The 22,590-nt window shown below is 34.5% G+C and overlaps 2 protein-coding genes across 2 annotated transcripts in view; one reads left to right on the top strand and one right to left on the bottom strand.

The window, feature by feature from the left end:
• The window catches only part of slc5a10 (solute carrier family 5 member 10), a 35,382-nt gene that overhangs the window by 9,910 nt on the left and 2,882 nt on the right, over positions 1–22,590 (bottom strand). The window contains exon 7 of the mRNA XM_077604253.1: positions 19,404–19,539. Within this exon, the coding sequence (XP_077460379.1) occupies positions 19,404–19,539 (136 nt within the window). The remainder of the gene's footprint in view (positions 1–19,403; positions 19,540–22,590) is intronic.
• Positions 351–21,990, top strand: LOC144076897 (protein FAM83G-like). The gene is made up of 5 exons (XM_077604252.1): positions 351–1,626; positions 15,277–15,444; positions 16,398–16,522; positions 16,900–18,235; positions 21,037–21,990. The coding sequence occupies exons 1-5, from the start codon at positions 1,126–1,128 to the stop codon at positions 21,409–21,411; spliced, it is 2,505 nt and encodes an 834-aa protein (XP_077460378.1). The 5' UTR covers positions 351–1,125; the 3' UTR covers positions 21,412–21,990.

Here is a 22,590-nt window from a genome sequence, read left to right as displayed (position 1 = left end):
GCCACTTTGACACAGATGTGCCTAATGTTATAAGCACTATTGACAATAAATGAAATTAATAAATGCTCAAAGCAAGCAACGGGTCATGCATTTGAGCTACCCGAATATTTTAATAATCAAAACTGAGTTAGCTATCACTGATAATCAACGTGAGGCTCAGTGTTACAGTATGAGACATATTTTAACCAACAGTCATGTGATCTGAGTTTTACCCAAATAGGTCATTGCACCAAACCAGCATGTTTAGAACGCTTTCTCCTCATTCTTACGTAATCAAGGGTTTTTGATCACATGATTACACCATAGTTTGTACAAGCCTCAGACTTTCTAATGAAAACAAGTTTATCGCACCCTTCCCAGAAAGAGGGGTGGAGTTTAGGCACCGTCGACAACCGGACGCGGAGACTCCCCCCATAGTCCCCCGGTATCCAAGCTTCCGTTGCCGAATTCCAAGTTCTCACGCAACCGGCACTTCCATGCTTTCTCTCTCCGCAGACGTCAAAATACTTAATGTACTTTGATGCAAACTGGATGAAATTGATCGGATTTTCGCTTCCATGACACCTGAGGCTTTTTTTCGTGCCACGTAGACAACTTTGTTTTTTTTGGGGCTTCGTGGACCTCGACCGCCGCACAAAAAAAGTGTCTCGTCAGACTGAGTCACTCGCTTTGTTTCAACACATGTACGTGAAGGGGGATCAACGACTTTTTTCTCTGCTTATTCCGCTCAAACTTGACTCACGGTCTGACACGAGATACTATACTCCTCCGGCAAGGCAGCCGCCTTCTCCATGTTTCCCGGGTCCCGGTGAACCTGGCGTCGTCTCTACCAGGTGAAAGGCGTGGCATTGGGCGGGGCAAGCATTGTTCTTACACCTTGACTTCGTTTGTGAGAAAGCCGACATTCATCTTTGTTAAGACCTTTTTCCAGGACATTTAATTTCCATCAAATGAGAAGCTTCACGGCGGCGGTTTACTGCTCGTGTTTACCACTTAAAAGTGTGGCTCACGGATTAACTGTGATGAAAGCCGGATAGTTTGTGGATTTCTAAACAACCCTCAAGTGGAAAGGAGTGTTGTTTTTCCTCCCAAGGATTTATTTAAACAAGTAGTTTCCTGACAACTATGGCACTGTCTCAAATCCAATGTCTGGATGACCATCATGTCAACTGGCGTGTGAGCGAGAGCAAACCAGAGTTTTTCTACAGCGAGGACCAGCGGCTGGCCATCGAGAAGCTCATCACTCAGGGGAGTGATGCCTTCACGGACTACCTCCATGCAAACCAAGTCCGGGACTTCTTGTCAGAAGCCGAGCTGGAGCGGATCACCCACACGGCCGAGCTATACCGGCCCGGGTACGAGCACCACCAGAGGCCGGAAACTCCCGGGGATCAAACGGGGAACCTGACCCCTGGGTCCGGCGAAGATGGAGCTTTGGACGGACAGGTGTCGCTCCAGTACTGGCCAGACCGGTCTGAGGCCTCAGTGGCGGAGCTGGACCTCGGTTGGCCTGAAGCCGTTTCGTACCGTGGGGTGACACGTGTGAATGTATACACGCAGCCCCCCAGCTACGGTCAATCGCACATCAAAGAGGTCGTGCGCAAGAGTATCGCTTCAGCCCAAAAGGTAGAGATCAATTGAGCTCAAATTGTCATTGGGGGAAGTAACAAAGTCAATATGCTTAGGCCAGGCATCAATACCTTAAAGCAGGGGTTCGCGGGCCGCTTTAACGTCAACTTGATTTCACGTGCGCCGGACCATTTTAGATCTAATATTTAGATTTTTTTAATAAATGGATTAAAAGAACTGGATTAAAAGCCCTGAATATTCAGTTTTTTATAGATCTAAAACAATGTTTATTTTAGCTTTTTTTAAAATATATTTTTAGATTTTACAAAATGATTTTTGAATTAAAAAAATCAGAAAAAAAGATTAAAAAATTACAATTATTGATTTAAAAGGGGGAAATCAGGAAATTTAATATACATCTATACTCTTCATTTTAATTTGATTCTAAAACAGAAAGTTGGCACTCATGATTTACTTTCCCGGCCCACACAAAATGATGCGGCGGGCCAGATTTGGCCCCCGGGCCACCACTTTGACACATGTGCCTTAAAGTGTTTAGGTGCCGGATCTTTTTCTTTTACTCTCCACATTTTAAAGTATATCTATTAATTTTTTTTGTACTCAAATCTTTAAAATCGGCTTAACTTTTTTTTCAATTATGCAGTGCCAATATGCTGCCCTCCAAGCAATGATATTTCCATGCTTATTTATAGTCCCACTTTCACAGATTTTTACAACGCAATTAAATGATAGAATCCTGTCACAGTATTCAAAAATAAACAGTGACGACTCACAGAGATCCATAACTATTACTATTAAAACTAATTATTACTACCATAAAAAATGATGATGTTACAAGAATACATGCGCAAGCAGACTTCCCCCCCCCCACAAGTCTCAACCTATGTTCTTTTGAAAATGTTTCACATTTTATGAAGTGTAAAATACAGCCGTTGAGATCCTGGAGTCTTGAGCAATCTAAGTTGCAAATCAAGTAAGACTGGGAACAATTTCCACCTACAGACGGCAAGCTTCAACAAATAATGCCATCAGTTGCTAAACACTTAATAGGAAAGGTGATGCAACATGGCGGTAATCATTTTCTACCTTGTCGTATTAAAAAAGGGATATTTGCAAAACCAAACAAGGTTATCAATTTGAACTTTATCGATTCAATGACCCATAATCAACAGTTTTGAGACACTTTCTCATTCTACTGAAAATGTCTAAAGTTTTGAGATGTTTTCTGAACCTACTGAATGGGAAAGTGTCTCAAACCTTACCTACAAGAAATTTGCTTCCCTGTGTCTTTTGGGGATGTGGGAGGAAATTTGAAAAGCTACAGAGGCACATGGAGAACAGTGCAAACCCTTCAGAGGAAGATCAGAGCCTGGGATTGAATCGTAGAGATGACATACCCATCAATTATTTACCTTGCCGCCTCACAATTCAACAACAACATTTTGATTACTTTTCAAATCCCAACATGCCTAACTTGTTGGCCTCCACTTAATGGCTGGGTAAACCCTTGTCTGGAGTTATTTATAGTCAAGGTTTGACTGTACTTAAATAGTTTTTACTATTCTCAGTGCTTCAACTTAAAGTAATGAATAAGACAAAAGCACTTTTTGACCATTTTGACAATTCTGTAGCGGTGTGCCATTGCCGAATCCAGGCCTCTCCAAAAGCTATTTTTGACATCTTAACATTTTTTAGAATATTAGATGATGCTGCTGCTGTAAGCAGGCATATGCTGACTACTTTCATAGTATACTTGTGTGGTTGGGATGTATAATAGAGCAGACCAAATTTATAAAGTATCAGCACTGACAATCGTGTGTCTTTTCACCTAGATTTGATGTTAATGTTGTGCCCTATACCTTTCAAGGTACAGATCGTTATAGAATTAAAAAATACAAAAGGTTATGGCAATGGGGCCATATACCTATTGGCTAAACCACTTCGTTGAATTCAAGGTTGCGCATACACAAATATTGGTGGCTTAAATTTTGTTTTTTACCATTTGTTGGCGCTACCCGCTATGCAAAAAGAAGGGGAGTATAATATCAATCTTTAAAAAGCCCACGCTTCAATACAATCTTTTAGATAAATTACAAATCTAACCTCTGCCAACTTTGATCACAAGGAAAGGTAAAAAGCTCAAAATTGGCCTCAGTGTTAATAATTGCATACCCCTTTAATTTTCAACATTTTCTGCCTTGCTGACAAATTGTCACATCAGCTTTTTGGATGCATAAATCACTTATCTTCAACCTACACATGGGACTAAAGATGAAAATGTGCTGTCCCTTACTAAATAAATAAATCCTAAATCCTAAAAATATTCTCAAAGCTATTATACAAAATATTGTCATTTTAACCTCTTTTCAGATCCATTTTGTGTTGAACCTTTTCCCTATTAATTTACTGGGTTTTCTAAACTCTGATAAAGTAAATATGGGTTGCAGTTAAGGTTTGAAATACTGGGCACTGGGCAGTTTTATACATTTTCACTTCTCTGCAATGTTGACAAGTCAGCCAAACTAACTGGGTCATTGTGCCTTGTCATCTCCAGTGCTGTCAAGGGTTGATCCTCTAGAGGTATTTTAGCACGTGTTGCTCTCACACATGCACACACACACACACACACATGTAAAGCATTCACCAAACAAGATTGACTAGAACACGCCTATATTAAAAAAAAAAAAAAAGACATGATCTGTCACATGATATAGGCCTTGAAATGCCACCGCACTAAGTCAGTGTTTGACCTAGAATAACACAGGAAGCTTTATCTTCTAATTTAAGGGGCTTTTTTTAACCACTGGAATACTGCCTTAAGTTAAACACAAGAGCCAAAACGAAAACTAGAAAGTCAGCTTTCCCAAAATAGTCTGCATTCATCCATTTCTGCCAGCGGCGGTCCGTGAATTTCCTACCGACGCCTTCAGCTGTCTGAATCAATCCAACCCTCAAAAACTATTTTATGGCTATAAAACCTCTACACATTAAAAAAGTATCAATAATAACCTCATACAAGGAATATAGCCATGTTTTACTCACCAAAAATCATTTTTACCTGCACACAATATCCATCCTCTTTTCTTTCCTCCTTCTTTTCTATCGCCATCAAAGCTAATGCTGAAAGTCGTGGCCTGTCCTGTCGTATTTCTGGCATATGTTTTTATTCGATTTAGTGCTGAAAATGTTCGTTCCTGGTTGTGACAGGCGGGCTTGCTTCGGAGTTGTCCGACCTTTCTTAATGATGTCCAGCTTTTTTTCTTGAAAAGTCTGTCTTGAAAATGGCTTTGACAGTAAAATCCATTTCCTCTCCTCCTTCAGCCATTGCGGGTTGACAAAACTGCTATTAAATCAACAGAATAATATATTTGCTTGTGCAGCTCGCTTCAGATACAGTTTAGTAGCTCTGGCTAGTCCACTCTATCACTAGCCAATCATAGTTGGTGAAAGCGATGACGTATCCCTACGCCTGTGAGAAGGCCTTAGTGTCGCCAAATCGAATTCTGATTGGTTAAAGCAACAGTTTTACCGACGCTTGTTTTATGCAACAGAGCCTGCAGAACCGATTGTGAAGGCCTCAAGGCAGATTTCTGACCCGAGCAACAAATAGCTGAAATGTGATTGGTTAGATGCTTGAATATGAAAATACGCATCTGGAAGCAGCGCAACCAGGGAAAAAGCAATGAAAGGAAGCTGACAGACAATTTGGAATTATTAATAAGTATTCATGGACAAAACATAATTAACATCAGTCTGTGATTCAGATATTTTTTTTAGGCCAGCAGAGAAGGCCTTGCAAGCCTTGACGGTCCACCACTGATTTCTGCACTTATATATATATATATATATATATATATATATATATATATATATATATATATATATATATATATATATATATATATATATATATATATATATATATATATATATATATATATATATATATATATATATATATATATATATATATATATATATATATATATATATATATATATATATATATATATATATATATATATAGATAGATAGATAGATAGATAGATAGATAGATAGATAGATAGATAGATAGATAGATAGATAGATAGATAGATAGATAGATAGATAGATAGATAGATAGATAGATAGATAGATAGATAGATAGATAGATAGATAGATAGATAGATAGATAGATAGATAGATAGATAGATAGATAGATAGATAGATAGATAGATAGATAGATAGATAGATAGATAGATAGATAGATAGATAGATAGATAGATAGATAGATAGATAGATAGATAGATAGATAGATAGATAGATAGATAGATAGATAGATAGATAGATAGATAGATAGATAGATAGATAGATAGATAGATAGATAGATAGATAGATAGATAGATAGATAGATAGATAGATAGATAGATAGATAGATAGATAGATAGATAGATAGATAGATAGATAGATAGATAGATAGATAGATAGATAGATAGATAGATAGATAGATAGATAGATAGATAGATAGATAGATAGATAGATAGATAGATAGATAGATAGATAGATAGATAGATAGATAGATAGATAGATAGATAGATAGATAGATAGATAGATAGATAGATAGATAGATAGATAGATAGATAGATAGATAGATAGATAGATAGATAGATAGATAGATAGATAGATAGATAGATAGATAGATAGATAGATAGATAGATAGATAGATAGATAGATAGATAGATAGATAGATAGATAGATAGATAGATAGATAGATAGATAGATAGATAGATAGATAGATAGATAGATAGATAGATAGATAGATAGATAGATAGATAGATAGATAGATAGATAGATAGATAGATAGATAGATAGATAGATAGATAGATAGATAGATAGATAGATAGATAGATAGATAGATAGATAGATAGATAGATAGATAGATAGATAGATAGATAGATAGATAGATAGATAGATAGATAGATAGATAGATAGATAGATAGATAGATAGATAGATAGATAGATAGATAGATAGATAGATAGATAGATAGATAGATAGATAGATAGATAGATAGATAGATAGATAGATAGATAGATAGATAGATAGATAGATAGATAGATAGATAGATAGATAGATAGATAGATAGATAGATAGATAGATAGATAGATAGATAGATAGATAGATAGATAGATAGATAGATAGATAGATAGATAGATAGATAGATAGATAGATAGATAGATAGATAGATAGATAGATAGATAGATAGATAGATAGATAGATAGATAGATAGATAGATAGATAGATAGATAGATAGATAGATAGATAGATAGATAGATAGATAGATAGATAGATAGATAGATAGATAGATAGATAGATAGATAGATAGATAGATAGATAGATAGATAGATAGATAGATAGATAGATAGATAGATAGATAGATAGATAGATAGATAGATAGATAGATAGATAGATAGATAGATAGATAGATAGATAGATAGATAGATAGATAGATAGATAGATAGATAGATAGATAGATAGATAGATAGATAGATAGATAGATAGATAGATAGATAGATAGATAGATAGATAGATAGATAGATAGATAGATAGATAGATAGATAGATAGATAGATAGATAGATAGATAGATAGATAGATAGATAGATAGATAGATAGATAGATAGATAGATAGATAGATAGATAGATAGATAGATAGATAGATAGATAGATAGATAGATAGATAGATAGATAGATAGATAGATAGATAGATAGATAGATAGATAGATAGATAGATAGATAGATAGATAGATAGATAGATAGATAGATAGATAGATAGATAGATAGATAGATAGATAGATAGATAGATAGATAGATAGATAGATAGATAGATAGATAGATAGATAGATAGATAGATAGATAGATAGATAGATAGATAGATAGATAGATAGATAGATAGATAGATAGATAGATAGATAGATAGATAGATAGATAGATAGATAGATAGATAGATAGATAGATAGATAGATAGATAGATAGATAGATAGATAGATAGATAGATAGATAGATAGATAGATAGATAGATAGATAGATAGATAGATAGATAGATAGATAGATAGATAGATAGATAGATAGATAGATAGATAGATAGATAGATAGATAGATAGATAGATAGATAGATAGATAGATAGATAGATAGATAGATAGATAGATAGATAGATAGATAGATAGATAGATAGATAGATAGATAGATAGATAGATAGATAGATAGATAGATAGATAGATAGATAGATAGATAGATAGATAGATAGATAGATAGATAGATAGATAGATAGATAGATAGATAGATAGATAGATAGATAGATAGATAGATAGATAGATAGATAGATAGATAGATAGATAGATAGATAGATAGATAGATAGATAGATAGATAGATAGATAGATAGATAGATAGATAGATAGATAGATAGATAGATAGATAGATAGATAGATAGATAGATAGATAGATAGATAGATAGATAGATAGATAGATAGATAGATAGATAGATAGATAGATAGATAGATAGATAGATAGATAGATAGATAGATAGATAGATAGATAGATAGATAGATAGATAGATAGATAGATAGATAGATAGATAGATAGATAGATAGATAGATAGATAGATAGATAGATAGATAGATAGATAGATAGATAGATAGATAGATAGATAGATAGATAGATAGATAGATAGATAGATAGATAGATAGATAGATAGATAGATAGATAGATAGATAGATAGATAGATAGATAGATAGATAGATAGATAGATAGATAGATAGATAGATAGATAGATAGATAGATAGATAGATAGATAGATAGATAGATAGATAGATAGATAGATAGATAGATAGATAGATAGATAGATAGATAGATAGATAGATAGATAGATAGATAGATAGATAGATAGATAGATAGATAGATAGATAGATAGATAGATAGATAGATAGATAGATAGATAGATAGATAGATAGATAGATAGATAGATAGATAGATAGATAGATAGATAGATAGATAGATAGATAGATAGATAGATAGATAGATAGATAGATAGATAGATAGATAGATAGATAGATAGATAGATAGATAGATAGATAGATAGATAGATAGATAGATAGATAGATAGATAGATAGATAGATAGATAGATAGATAGATAGATAGATAGATAGATAGATAGATAGATAGATAGATAGATAGATAGATAGATAGATAGATAGATAGATAGATAGATAGATAGATAGATAGATAGATAGATAGATAGATAGATAGATAGATAGATAGATAGATAGATAGATAGATAGATAGATAGATAGATAGATAGATAGATAGATAGATAGATAGATAGATAGATAGATAGATAGATAGATAGATAGATAGATAGATAGATAGATAGATAGATAGATAGATAGATAGATAGATAGATAGATAGATAGATAGATAGATAGATAGATAGATAGATAGATAGATAGATAGATAGATAGATAGATAGATAGATAGATAGATAGATAGATAGATAGATAGATAGATAGATAGATAGATAGATAGATAGATAGATAGATAGATAGATAGATAGATAGATAGATAGATAGATAGATAGATAGATAGATAGATAGATAGATAGATAGATAGATAGATAGATAGATAGATAGATAGATAGATAGATAGATAGATAGATAGATAGATAGATAGATAGATAGATAGATAGATAGATAGATAGATAGATAGATAGATAGATAGATAGATAGATAGATAGATAGATAGATAGATAGATAGATAGATAGATAGATAGATAGATAGATAGATAGATAGATAGATAGATAGATAGATAGATAGATAGATAGATAGATAGATAGATAGATAGATAGATAGATAGATAGATAGATAGATAGATAGATAGATAGATAGATAGATAGATAGATAGATAGATAGATAGATAGATAGATAGATAGATAGATAGATAGATAGATAGATAGATAGATAGATAGATAGATAGATAGATAGATAGATAGATAGATAGATAGATAGATAGATAGATAGATAGATAGATAGATAGATAGATAGATAGATAGATAGATAGATAGATAGATAGATAGATAGATAGATAGATAGATAGATAGATAGATAGATAGATAGATAGATAGATAGATAGATAGATAGATAGATAGATAGATAGATAGATAGATAGATAGATAGATAGATAGATAGATAGATAGATAGATAGATAGATAGATAGATAGATAGATAGATAGATAGATAGATAGATAGATAGATAGATAGATAGATAGATAGATAGATAGATAGATAGATAGATAGATAGATAGATAGATAGATAGATAGATAGATAGATAGATAGATAGATAGATAGATAGATAGATAGATAGATAGATAGATAGATAGATAGATAGATAGATAGATAGATAGATAGATAGATAGATAGATAGATAGATAGATAGATAGATAGATAGATAGATAGATAGATAGATAGATAGATAGATAGATAGATAGATAGATAGATAGATAGATAGATAGATAGATAGATAGATAGATAGATAGATAGATAGATAGATAGATAGATAGATAGATAGATAGATAGATAGATAGATAGATAGATAGATAGATAGATAGATAGATAGATAGATAGATAGATAGATAGATAGATAGATAGATAGATAGATAGATAGATAGATAGATAGATAGATAGATAGATAGATAGATAGATAGATAGATAGATAGATAGATAGATAGATAGATAGATAGATAGATAGATAGATAGATAGATAGATAGATAGATAGATAGATAGATAGATAGATAGATAGATAGATAGATAGATAGATAGATAGATAGATAGATAGATAGATAGATAGATAGATAGATAGATAGATAGATAGATAGATAGATAGATAGATAGATAGATAGATAGATAGATAGATAGATAGATAGATAGATAGATAGATAGATAGATAGATAGATAGATAGATAGATAGATAGATAGATAGATAGATAGATAGATAGATAGATAGATAGATAGATAGATAGATAGATAGATAGATAGATAGATAGATAGATAGATAGATAGATAGATAGATAGATAGATAGATAGATAGATAGATAGATAGATAGATAGATAGATAGATAGATAGATAGATAGATAGATAGATAGATAGATAGATAGATAGATAGATAGATAGATAGATAGATAGATAGATAGATAGATAGATAGATAGATAGATAGATAGATAGATAGATAGATAGATAGATAGATAGATAGATAGATAGATAGATAGATAGATAGATAGATAGATAGATAGATAGATAGATAGATAGATAGATAGATAGATAGATAGATAGATAGATAGATAGATAGATAGATAGATAGATAGATAGATAGATAGATAGATAGATAGATAGATAGATAGATAGATAGATAGATAGATAGATAGATAGATAGATAGATAGATAGATAGATAGATAGATAGATAGATAGATAGATAGATAGATAGATAGATAGATAGATAGATAGATAGATAGATAGATAGATAGATAGATAGATAGATAGATAGATAGATAGATAGATAGATAGATAGATAGATAGATAGATAGATAGATAGATAGATAGATAGATAGATAGATAGATAGATAGATAGATAGATAGATAGATAGATAGATAGATAGATAGATAGATAGATAGATAGATAGATAGATAGATAGATAGATAGATAGATAGATAGATAGATAGATAGATAGATAGATAGATAGATAGATAGATAGATAGATAGATAGATAGATAGATAGATAGATAGATAGATAGATAGATAGATAGATAGATAGATAGATAGATAGATAGATAGATAGATAGATAGATAGATAGATAGATAGATAGATAGATAGATAGATAGATAGATAGATAGATAGATAGATAGATAGATAGATAGATAGATAGATAGATAGATAGATAGATAGATAGATAGATAGATAGATAGATAGATAGATAGATAGATAGATAGATAGATAGATAGATAGATAGATAGATAGATAGATAGATAGATAGATAGATAGATAGATAGATAGATAGATAGATAGATAGATAGATAGATAGATAGATAGATAGATAGATAGATAGATAGATAGATAGATAGATAGATAGATAGATAGATAGATAGATAGATAGATAGATAGATAGATAGATAGATAGATAGATAGATAGATAGATAGATAGATAGATAGATAGATAGATAGATAGATAGATAGATAGATAGATAGATAGATAGATAGATAGATAGATAGATAGATAGATAGATAGATAGATAGATAGATAGATAGATAGATAGATAGATAGATAGATAGATAGATAGATAGATAGATAGATAGATAGATAGATAGATAGATAGATAGATAGATAGATAGATAGATAGATAGATAGATAGATAGATAGATAGATAGATAGATAGATAGATAGATAGATAGATAGATAGATAGATAGATAGATAGATAGATAGATAGATAGATAGATAGATAGATAGATAGATAGATAGATAGATAGATAGATAGATAGATAGATAGATAGATAGATAGATAGATAGATAGATAGATAGATAGATAGATAGATAGATAGATAGATAGATAGATAGATAGATAGATAGATAGATAGATAGATAGATAGATAGATAGATAGATAGATAGATAGATAGATAGATAGATAGATAGATAGATAGATAGATAGATAGATAGATAGATAGATAGATAGATAGATAGATAGATAGATAGATAGATAGATAGATAGATAGATAGATAGATAGATAGATAGATAGATAGATAGATAGATAGATAGATAGATAGATAGATAGATAGATAGATAGATAGATAGATAGATAGATAGATAGATAGATAGATAGATAGATAGATAGATAGATAGATAGATAGATAGATAGATAGATAGATAGATAGATAGATAGATAGATAGATAGATAGATAGATAGATAGATAGATAGATAGATAGATAGATAGATAGATAGATAGATAGATAGATAGATAGATAGATAGATAGATAGATAGATAGATAGATAGATAGATAGATAGATAGATAGATAGATAGATAGATAGATAGATAGATAGATAGATAGATAGATAGATAGATAGATAGATAGATAGATAGATAGATAGATAGATAGATAGATAGATAGATAGATAGATAGATAGATAGATAGATAGATAGATAGATAGATAGATAGATAGATAGATAGATAGATAGATAGATAGATAGATAGATAGATAGATAGATAGATAGATAGATAGATAGATAGATAGATAGATAGATAGATAGATAGATAGATAGATAGATAGATAGATAGATAGATAGATAGATAGATAGATAGATAGATAGATAGATAGATAGATAGATAGATAGATAGATAGATAGATAGATAGATAGATAGATAGATAGATAGATAGATAGATAGATAGATAGATAGATAGATAGATAGATAGATAGATAGATAGATAGATAGATAGATAGATAGATAGATAGATAGATAGATAGATAGATAGATAGATAGATAGATAGATAGATAGATAGATAGATAGATAGATAGATAGATAGATAGATAGATAGATAGATAGATAGATAGATAGATAGATAGATAGATAGATAGATAGATAGATAGATAGATAGATAGATAGATAGATAGATAGATAGATAGATAGATAGATAGATAGATAGATAGATAGATAGATAGATAGATAGATAGATAGATAGATAGATAGATAGATAGATAGATAGATAGATAGATAGATAGATAGATAGATAGATAGATAGATAGATAGATAGATAGATAGATAGATAGATAGATAGATAGATAGATAGATAGATAGATAGATAGATAGATAGATAGATAGATAGATAGATAGATAGATAGATAGATAGATAGATAGATAGATAGATAGATAGATAGATAGATAGATAGATAGATAGATAGATAGATAGATAGATAGATAGATAGATAGATAGATAGATAGATAGATAGATAGATAGATAGATAGATAGATAGATAGATAGATAGATAGATAGATAGATAGATAGATAGATAGATAGATAGATAGATAGATAGATAGATAGATAGATAGATAGATAGATAGATAGATAGATAGATAGATAGATAGATAGATAGATAGATAGATAGATAGATAGATAGATAGATAGATAGATAGATAGATAGATAGATAGATAGATAGATAGATAGATAGATAGATAGATAGATAGATAGATAGATAGATAGATAGATAGATAGATAGATAGATAGATAGATAGATAGATAGATAGATAGATAGATAGATAGATAGATAGATAGATAGATAGATAGATAGATAGATAGATAGATAGATAGATAGATAGATAGATAGATAGATAGATAGATAGATAGATAGATAGATAGATAGATAGATAGATAGATAGATAGATAGATAGATAGATAGATAGATAGATAGATAGATAGATAGATAGATAGATAGATAGATAGATAGATAGATAGATAGATAGATAGATAGATAGATAGATAGATAGATAGATAGATAGATAGATAGATAGATAGATAGATAGATAGATAGATAGATAGATAGATAGATAGATAGATAGATAGATAGATAGATAGATAGATAGATAGATAGATAGATAGATAGATAGATAGATAGATAGATAGATAGATAGATAGATAGATAGATAGATAGATAGATAGATAGATAGATAGATAGATAGATAGATAGATAGATAGATAGATAGATAGATAGATAGATAGATAGATAGATAGATAGATAGATAGATAGATAGATAGATAGATAGATAGATAGATAGATAGATAGATAGATAGATAGATAGATAGATAGATAGATAGATAGATAGATAGATAGATAGATAGATAGATAGATAGATAGATAGATAGATAGATAGATAGATAGATAGATAGATAGATAGATAGATAGATAGATAGATAGATAGATAGATAGATAGATAGATAGATAGATAGATAGATAGATAGATAGATAGATAGATAGATAGATAGATAGATAGATAGATAGATAGATAGATAGATAGATAGATAGATAGATAGATAGATAGATAGATAGATAGATAGATAGATAGATAGATAGATAGATAGATAGATAGATAGATAGATAGATAGATAGATAGATCAGCATTTCTTTATCCTCGTGTCCAACCTAGCGGTAATATGTCTCAGGATTTTGAGAAAATCCGCAATCTAATCAAAATTATTTCACAACTTTTTGTAATAATTCTTTATTTTTGTGTGTATGTACAGCATTTTCCTCCTTATTTACTTGGATCAAAATATTTTCTGTTTAGTCAATCACTCGTTTTATGAAATTATTAATTTGATAGTCGTTATATTAACTTTAGGCAAACAATTAAATGCCCAAACATGGTGGTAAAATGCTCAGTAATGGGCATGGAAGTAAATAAGTTCAAGGCTACTGTTTTGCATATTCATTCCGTTTATCCTCACAAGGGTCATGGGAGGTTCCGGGGTCTATCCCAACTAACCTTGGGCACCAGGCGGTGGACACCCTGAATTAGTGCCCATCCAATCCAATCGCAGGGTACTGTTTTTTATATAAACACTAATGTAATTTGCATTACATCCAATGTGTGTTTGTATGCAGGTTCTAGCTGTGGTGATGGATGCCTTCACTGACGTAGATATATTCCGTGACCTGCTAGACGCAGGATACAGACGCAAAGTTCCTGTATACATAATTATTGACGCAGCAGCTGTGCCCTCTTTTCTTTCCATGTGTGGCCGAGCTGATATGCATCGTGGACACCTAAAGGTACACAAACACCCCCTCTATACACACACGCGCACCTATAGACACACATAATGCTTTGACACATAAATACACAGACAAGGTTTTGTAGTTGAACTGAGAGGTGAGGCAGTTGAACAGATGGCTGCTGTTGATTAGTCAAAGTTCCAAAGCTTCGTCACCTTCCCACCAGAAATGTGTCAGTTAATGCTAATATTTAAGTTAATTGTTCAGGACATTTATAAAAAGAAAAAAGGAAGGAATGAATGAAAAAAATCTATTTTCCTCAAACAACATCTAATGCCCTGCTGGCAATGGTAACATGACTGTGAAGAGTGTCCGACCATAGTACAAAAGCACAGCCAGTGTTCCCAGATTGATTTAAAATTTAGTAGATTGAAAAAATGAGTAAAATCTTAATTTGGGCAAAAAAAAAGTTTGAGTAGTGAAATTGCAGTGTTTTAAAGCAGAAGACACGAGGGACAAAACTGACACGTCTTCAAAGGCCCTGTTGTTCTGTACACGCAGTAGCATACGAGACGCTATAGGCTACATTTCCATGCTATTCATTCCCTTTCTGAGTAAAACTGGTCAGGGCAGTAAGAGAAAACACTAAAGCGAAGCATTTGCAAATAAGGCAGACAGTCATTCCTTTTCATATAAACTATCCAAATCTCTCTTTTCAACCTTTCTTATCAACCGTTATCATCGTCACTCTCACATTTACAACAACTACTTAATACCCATGTGAGATTATGCCCACACCTTCTATCCATGAGGTAACAGATCCCATTGCACCACACCCTTATATCTCTGGGCAAAAGACAAACACTGCAGGGTGTGTATCATGCACACAGATAACCTGTAGCATCTGTAAACACAACATAGGCATCAAAGGATAGTGTGCCTATTTTGGGCAGCACAAAACCCCTCTAAAATCCATCTCACTTTTTATTTGTCTTCGTGTGTTTGTTTAGAATCTACGTGTGCGCTGCTGTGGTGGTGTGGAGTTCTTCACACGCTCTGCTCAGAAGATTCGTGGGTCCCTGAGCCAGAAGTTTCTCCTGGTAGACGGAGACAGAGCCATCTCTGGTTCATACAGGTGAGCTTGACATGACACCCTTTGAATATGATTTTTCTTAATCAATAAATTAATGAACATCACACATTTGAGATGAGCCATAACAAACGCTCAGGACTAAAAGATTTATTCTAACATCTCCAGTCTTCTTCTCTGGAAAGTGGTCGTCATTCCTTGTTGTTTAATTGTAGGGGTTTTAAAAATGTAAAAACATATTCTTCATTTTAAACCTATCATAACCTTGAAAACCAGAAATATTGCCAGGCCACACTAATTGTGGTTGAACACTAGTGAACTTAGTTCCTCAATTTGAAATATTCTTACAGTAGGGACCAAACACTTAGACAATAGTAGTGACCTAACCTAGGATACAACTGACTTTCGGCTTTTTATTTCAGCTTCACGTGGTCCTCATCCCGCTTGGATCGTAATCTCATCACAGTCATTACAGGACAGGCCATGGAGACCTTTGACTTCCAGTTTCGGGAACTGTTCCTCCTGTCACGGAGCGTGTCTCTTAGCAAAGTTCCCATGGTCGACGAGCCCATTCCCGATCCACTCCCGCAGGTCACCCCGGTTGTTGTGTCAGCCACTGTTGCTAAGAAGCTCATCAATCCTAAGTATGCCTTGGTTTCTGTGGGAACCCACACAAGTACCACGTCTTCAGACCTGAACTCCAGCCATAAGAATTCCCAGGTCCCTGCTGCCATAAAAATTCACAAGGGGCGTCTAAAAGGTGTTTCTGAGGAGCCAGAGATACATCCCGCCTTGGTCAATATGGAGAAAGCCTACCTGATCCCATACCTTCCCACCTGGCCGGAGCCAGACCCGCCAAGTGATGTCATTGGTTTCATTAACATTAGGGATGAGAAACGAGCCAATCAGGTTCACTTGCAAAGGTCCGAGCGCTTTGAGGTCAGTCAAGCTATTCGCTTCAGCTCGCCGTTGACAATGCCGAGTCCTACTGAAGAGTCCGGCCCGGATGAAAAATGTGACACGCAACCTACATTAGGGAATAATTCGACTCCAAATCCTGTATCCAGCAAAGAGCAGCAGGAACAGCCATCTCTAAATAAAGAATGTGCTGATGTAACAGATTCTGCAGGGCTTCAACAGTCGCAGCCTGACGCACCTTGCAAAGAGGAGACACAACAAACACATGCACCCTCTGCACAGCCTCAACCAGCAGACAACACTAAAGAAACTCCTGAACCTCCAGCAGCCCCTCCTGTACCGAAACGACGAACGCTGCACTTGGTCTTCGACCCAGCCCCCTCAGACACGTTCTCTAAAGCACAGGTCACTCTTGTTAAAATTGACAACACAGAGAGCTCCTCGAACAACAATCAGAAATCCCCACTTGACCTTGGCTGCGTCACCTCCAAGGAAGACGGCGCCGACTCAGGCAGCAACGACAATGGCAGCCAGGACAGCACCAAGGTCATGTGTGACAGAGCAGCCGTTGATGACCCGTCTAGCACTTCCACGGCCTCCGAGGATGAGTACTACGACTGCTCTCAGCAGGAACCTGGGGACCTGTTGGTTGACAGGGTCAGCACAGGGTCCGGCCCCAGCAACCGTCTTATGGATGGCGTTAACATGATGGCCCGGCTCTCTCAGAGCATGCTGGACCTGCGAGAGCCCAGAGATCCAGTGGACAGCAGAGCACTCATCCGCCAGTCACAGCAGCTGCGCAGGCAGGGCCGTGGCTCACCGCACAGGCGGATAGGGAAGGTAAGACAATCTCCTCTCATTAAAGTACTTTTTTTCCCGATTTGAAACTGTTCTTAACATGTAACACACTCAAACTACAATAAGCAGCAAGTCCCTTTTTCACACCCTATCTGTCATTCAGCTGAATATGCCCTGGCTCGTGCAAGTTAAACGGACTGTTCTGAGATAAGTCGATTGTGAACAACTCATTGGGCACCACTACTTTCTGGCAGTGGAGTGAAAGTTTGTCAGTGGAACGAGAGCATTCTATCGAAAGTCGGTCTGCATCTTCACCCAGCCTAGGCAATAATGGTGGATTGACTTGGTGTTGGGAGTTTATTGTGGTAATTTGCATAGAAGTTTAGAATGACTGGCTAACAGACACAACTTCAGATTTAGGCAGATAAATAATTTACTCTCTTTACCTCCCATTGGCTTGAAGAAACCTGCGTCTACATGATCCATGAGCCAAGGTTAGCCCACTACAGGGTCCGATAGGGGGGAATGGGGAATAGCGCCAGTCCGACCGGACCGGTGCTCTCCAGGTAGATGCAAGAGCAAAATGGGGTAGCGGCCACCATCAGAATTTAAACGTGACCCTCGGACCAAAAGCCCCTTTTTCGGGCACTTTTTCATCTTTTTCCATGAACACGGCCGAGCAATTCCGGCCGGCGATGAGTTCCTGATTTGTGCGTCTTTGACCCTCGTTTGGCGTTAGAGTTGTTTCTTCAGTTTTTATAAGTGTCCTTAACATAATTTTTAATTCGTGTACACATGTTTACTCAGCTCCTACTCGCAGTTCCACTCCAATGGAAAATGTCTTTGCATTTCTTATTCATTTTAATTACTTAATAAATGCAAGCCATTTTTCCCTTTTTTTATATATATTTGCATACATATTTCATGCAAAATTTGTATAATATTTAAAGGGTTCAGGGTGCTAGTATTAAATATCGTTGAACGAGTTATGCTAATTCAATGTAAAATATATCTACTTACGAACCACTTCTGGAACAAATTCTTTTTGTGAATAATTAAAAAGGGTTTGTTTTTTAAATTGAAACAAAACTAATATCTACTGAAGCAGTTCTTAAAGAGTTAGACAGGATGCAGTTTTTGAAGAACATAAAGGATATGACACATAAAGTGTAAACATGGAGAATAATTGCCCATACTCATGTGTCCTCACCTGGATAGAGAGCACGGCTGATCATGCCTGGGAGGATGATGAAGATGAAGGGCAGCATCTTAAGATAGGCAGCCATGATGGACGCTCCCTTCACATGGCTCATGTTTTTTGCCGAGAGGGATCGTTGAACAATCACCTCAAAATGTCAACGAATAGCAACATATTATTCACTTAAATTCCACAATGCATTGAGATGATTGCTTGTCGATCACATGACTAGAGAATCTAAAATCGATACCTTTTACATTTAACTGACCACTAAATATTTACATTTAACCTAAAATAGCATAGTGAACTCAACTTGTATTTATTTATTTTTTAACATTACGTTTCATAACTGGCAGCCGAGTGATTAGCGCCTAGGCTTCAACACCCCCTGCAACCCTTGTGACGTTAAGCGGTTCAGAAAATGAATGAATGAATATTTTTCATAACTTTTGATGTAATTTACTTTTAATGTATTCAGAATGTCAATTAAGCCTTTTTTAGTTCTCTTTGCAAAATCCTTAATATGCAGCCTGCTTATCCAATTTGAATATTCAATAATTCCAATTTCATCTCTTTGCTCTAATTGACCGTTGGGAAAATTGGTGTGTATTTGAAAAGCTTATGAGCGTTTGGAATGCGTGTTATACATTGTGGAAATGCGGGCGACGACGTTCTTCAATGACACCAAGCTTCACTATTCACAGTTGTACAAAAATAACAAATTCAAAGCGACAAAGACAAGAACTGGTAATGTGACAAAAGTATACATAGGTCTAGATATAAAAACTGCATTGTTCATATATTGTATGCTGGGCGGAGCTCAGTTAAGAACCAGGAAATGGTCAACTTGAGTTGAGACCATACAGACGAGCTTGCCTGGCTCAATGACAATCCTGTTATTAGAGGGCATCAAGGTAGAACGGAGAGGGTAGATACTTGTATGAGGCACGGTGGGATGTTGCACCGTGACCAACTTAAATACCTACCATTTGCAATTCTTAGAGAAATTCAATTTATTCATTAATTTTCTGTACTGGTTATCGTCACAAGGGGCGTGTGGGATGTACCGGGTCTGAAATGTCAATCTCAGAATTGTGAGCCGGACATGCTAACCCAGGGGTGGGCAAACTATTCCACAAAGGGCCGCAGTGGGTGCGGGTTTTCATTTCAACCCATTGAGAGGGCACCTTTTCACCAATCCGGTGTGCTACAAGTGCAATCAGTGGATTGCAGTCAGGTGCTTCTTGTTTTCTGCAGGAATCTCATTGGTTAAACTGTCTGTGCTATATCGGTTGGAACAAAAACCTGCACCCACACCGGCCCTCGAGGACCGGTTTGCCCATGCCTGTGCTAACCCATCAACCAACTACAGCTTGATGTAGTTCAGATGAATCAATTAGAAGTTAAACATTTGTTCCAGTTCTGCTTTTCTGTTGAAGTTTTGAATACAGTTTAATGCCCTCCACTGACCAGACATGTTTACTGCTGTCGTTACTAGCGAGATAGCATGGAAGCAAGCCTCTCACCAATATAAGGCCTTTCAAAGCATTGTTTTGACATTTTCATGATTCTTAAAGAAGACAAAGTAATAATTGAAAATGTCTTCCAGGTGAGATACTAACAAGAATTCCCTGTCTTTGTCCAGATATTTTCATTTTCGAAATCTCCTAATCGTGATGGGAGGCCCAGAGGCACAAAAGTCATCATCGCTAAACCAGGGAGCTTCCACCGCTCTCAGCGAGCGAGTAGCATCGTAATAGGAGGACATCGCTACTGGCATGGACAAACGCGACACTTGGATACCGGCCTGATGCGCAATGAGACCCGATCTAGCCGCTCGCCTCGCCGCCACAGCCCGGGCTACAGCAAGGAGGCTGCTAACAGTTTCTCGCCATCACGGGGAGCCAACCCTGCTGGACTCACGCCAATGTCCAAGCTGAACAATTGTAAATATTTTAAGGGACAAGGTGGAGCAACACGGAAGAAAGTGTCTCAAAGCAGCAACAAGGCCTCAAGATAGAAATTAAGGACAGTCCAGGTACTCTAAGCATACTTTTAGATATTGACTTGCTTTTAAATGCGGTAATACCCATTACCTAATGACTCTTTCAGAAATGTGCACTGTAAAATCTTGTTACATACAAAAACTCAACATGGTGATGTTTTGTGCCGTGAGTCAGTGAAATAACTTCTAAATAACCACTGTGTTAAAATTATTCTGATTAGTCACTAACATGGAGGGAAGTGCTTGTTGTTGACAACCGCTGTTGTTTTTCTGTCATTGTTTGTTGTCCCTTGTATTTTCCACTTGTAGAGTGCTTTCATTGATTTGCCCGTCCCATTCATTGGAGTAGTGAATCAGTTCTTGATAGTTGCGCCTTCTCCGCAAAACTCACTTCCAACAGCACCATTTCTTTTCGCTACATTTCAACTATTGTCGCTTTCAGAGTGATGGTCACATTCTATCTGCATGCGTGTATCTGAACCACCAAGAAAAAGCTGTGTTTGCTGGCAGTGACATCATGATCGTGGCATATCTGAGCCACTCTTAAAGGGAGATTTTAAATCTTTCCCACTTCGTCATTAAAAAAACAAACAAACAAACAAACAAAACAGAGGCCTAAAGAATAATTACGAAAATCTTGTTGGTTAACTAATGGTTGTATTTTTAAATTTCTTTTGTGTCAGGTGTTCTGTCTGTCAAAGCACTTTGTTACAGTTGCGGTTATTGTGGGAGCGCTTTATGAATAAAGTTGTTGGAAAGATATACAGTAGGTTTTCATGTTTCATTACGCATTAGAGTTCGGCTGAAATCCCCCTCCCCCCTTTTTTAACTCTAAAATCATTAATATTACCTATAGCTCAGACTACTACGGGTAACCCATAAAATGTTTACTTTTCAAACTTATATAGTTGTAAAAAAAAAAATTCCTAAATCAAGTACATCTAGAAAAGTTCAATCTTCACGAGGCCATGGTCTTAATACCAACATTTCATGGCCTCATCCAGTGATCAGGTTTTGAGTTCTTTTGAGTTGTTTGAGTGGGTGATTCTAGAGCAAACTTGAATAACAAGTAACTCCCTATTTGAAACGTGACGAGCCTGCTGGATACCTTTGATCTGGAAGCCCAACAACAACATTGCGACGTGACAGGCATTCAGCCAGTAAATTAAAAAAAATCAACGTAGCGACTTGACG

Source organism: Stigmatopora argus, chromosome 7 (assembly GCF_051989625.1).
Source record: "Stigmatopora argus isolate UIUO_Sarg chromosome 7, RoL_Sarg_1.0, whole genome shotgun sequence".
NCBI lineage: Eukaryota > Metazoa > Chordata > Actinopteri > Syngnathiformes > Syngnathidae > Stigmatopora > Stigmatopora argus.
This window is presented reverse-complemented; position numbering and strand designations above follow the sequence as displayed.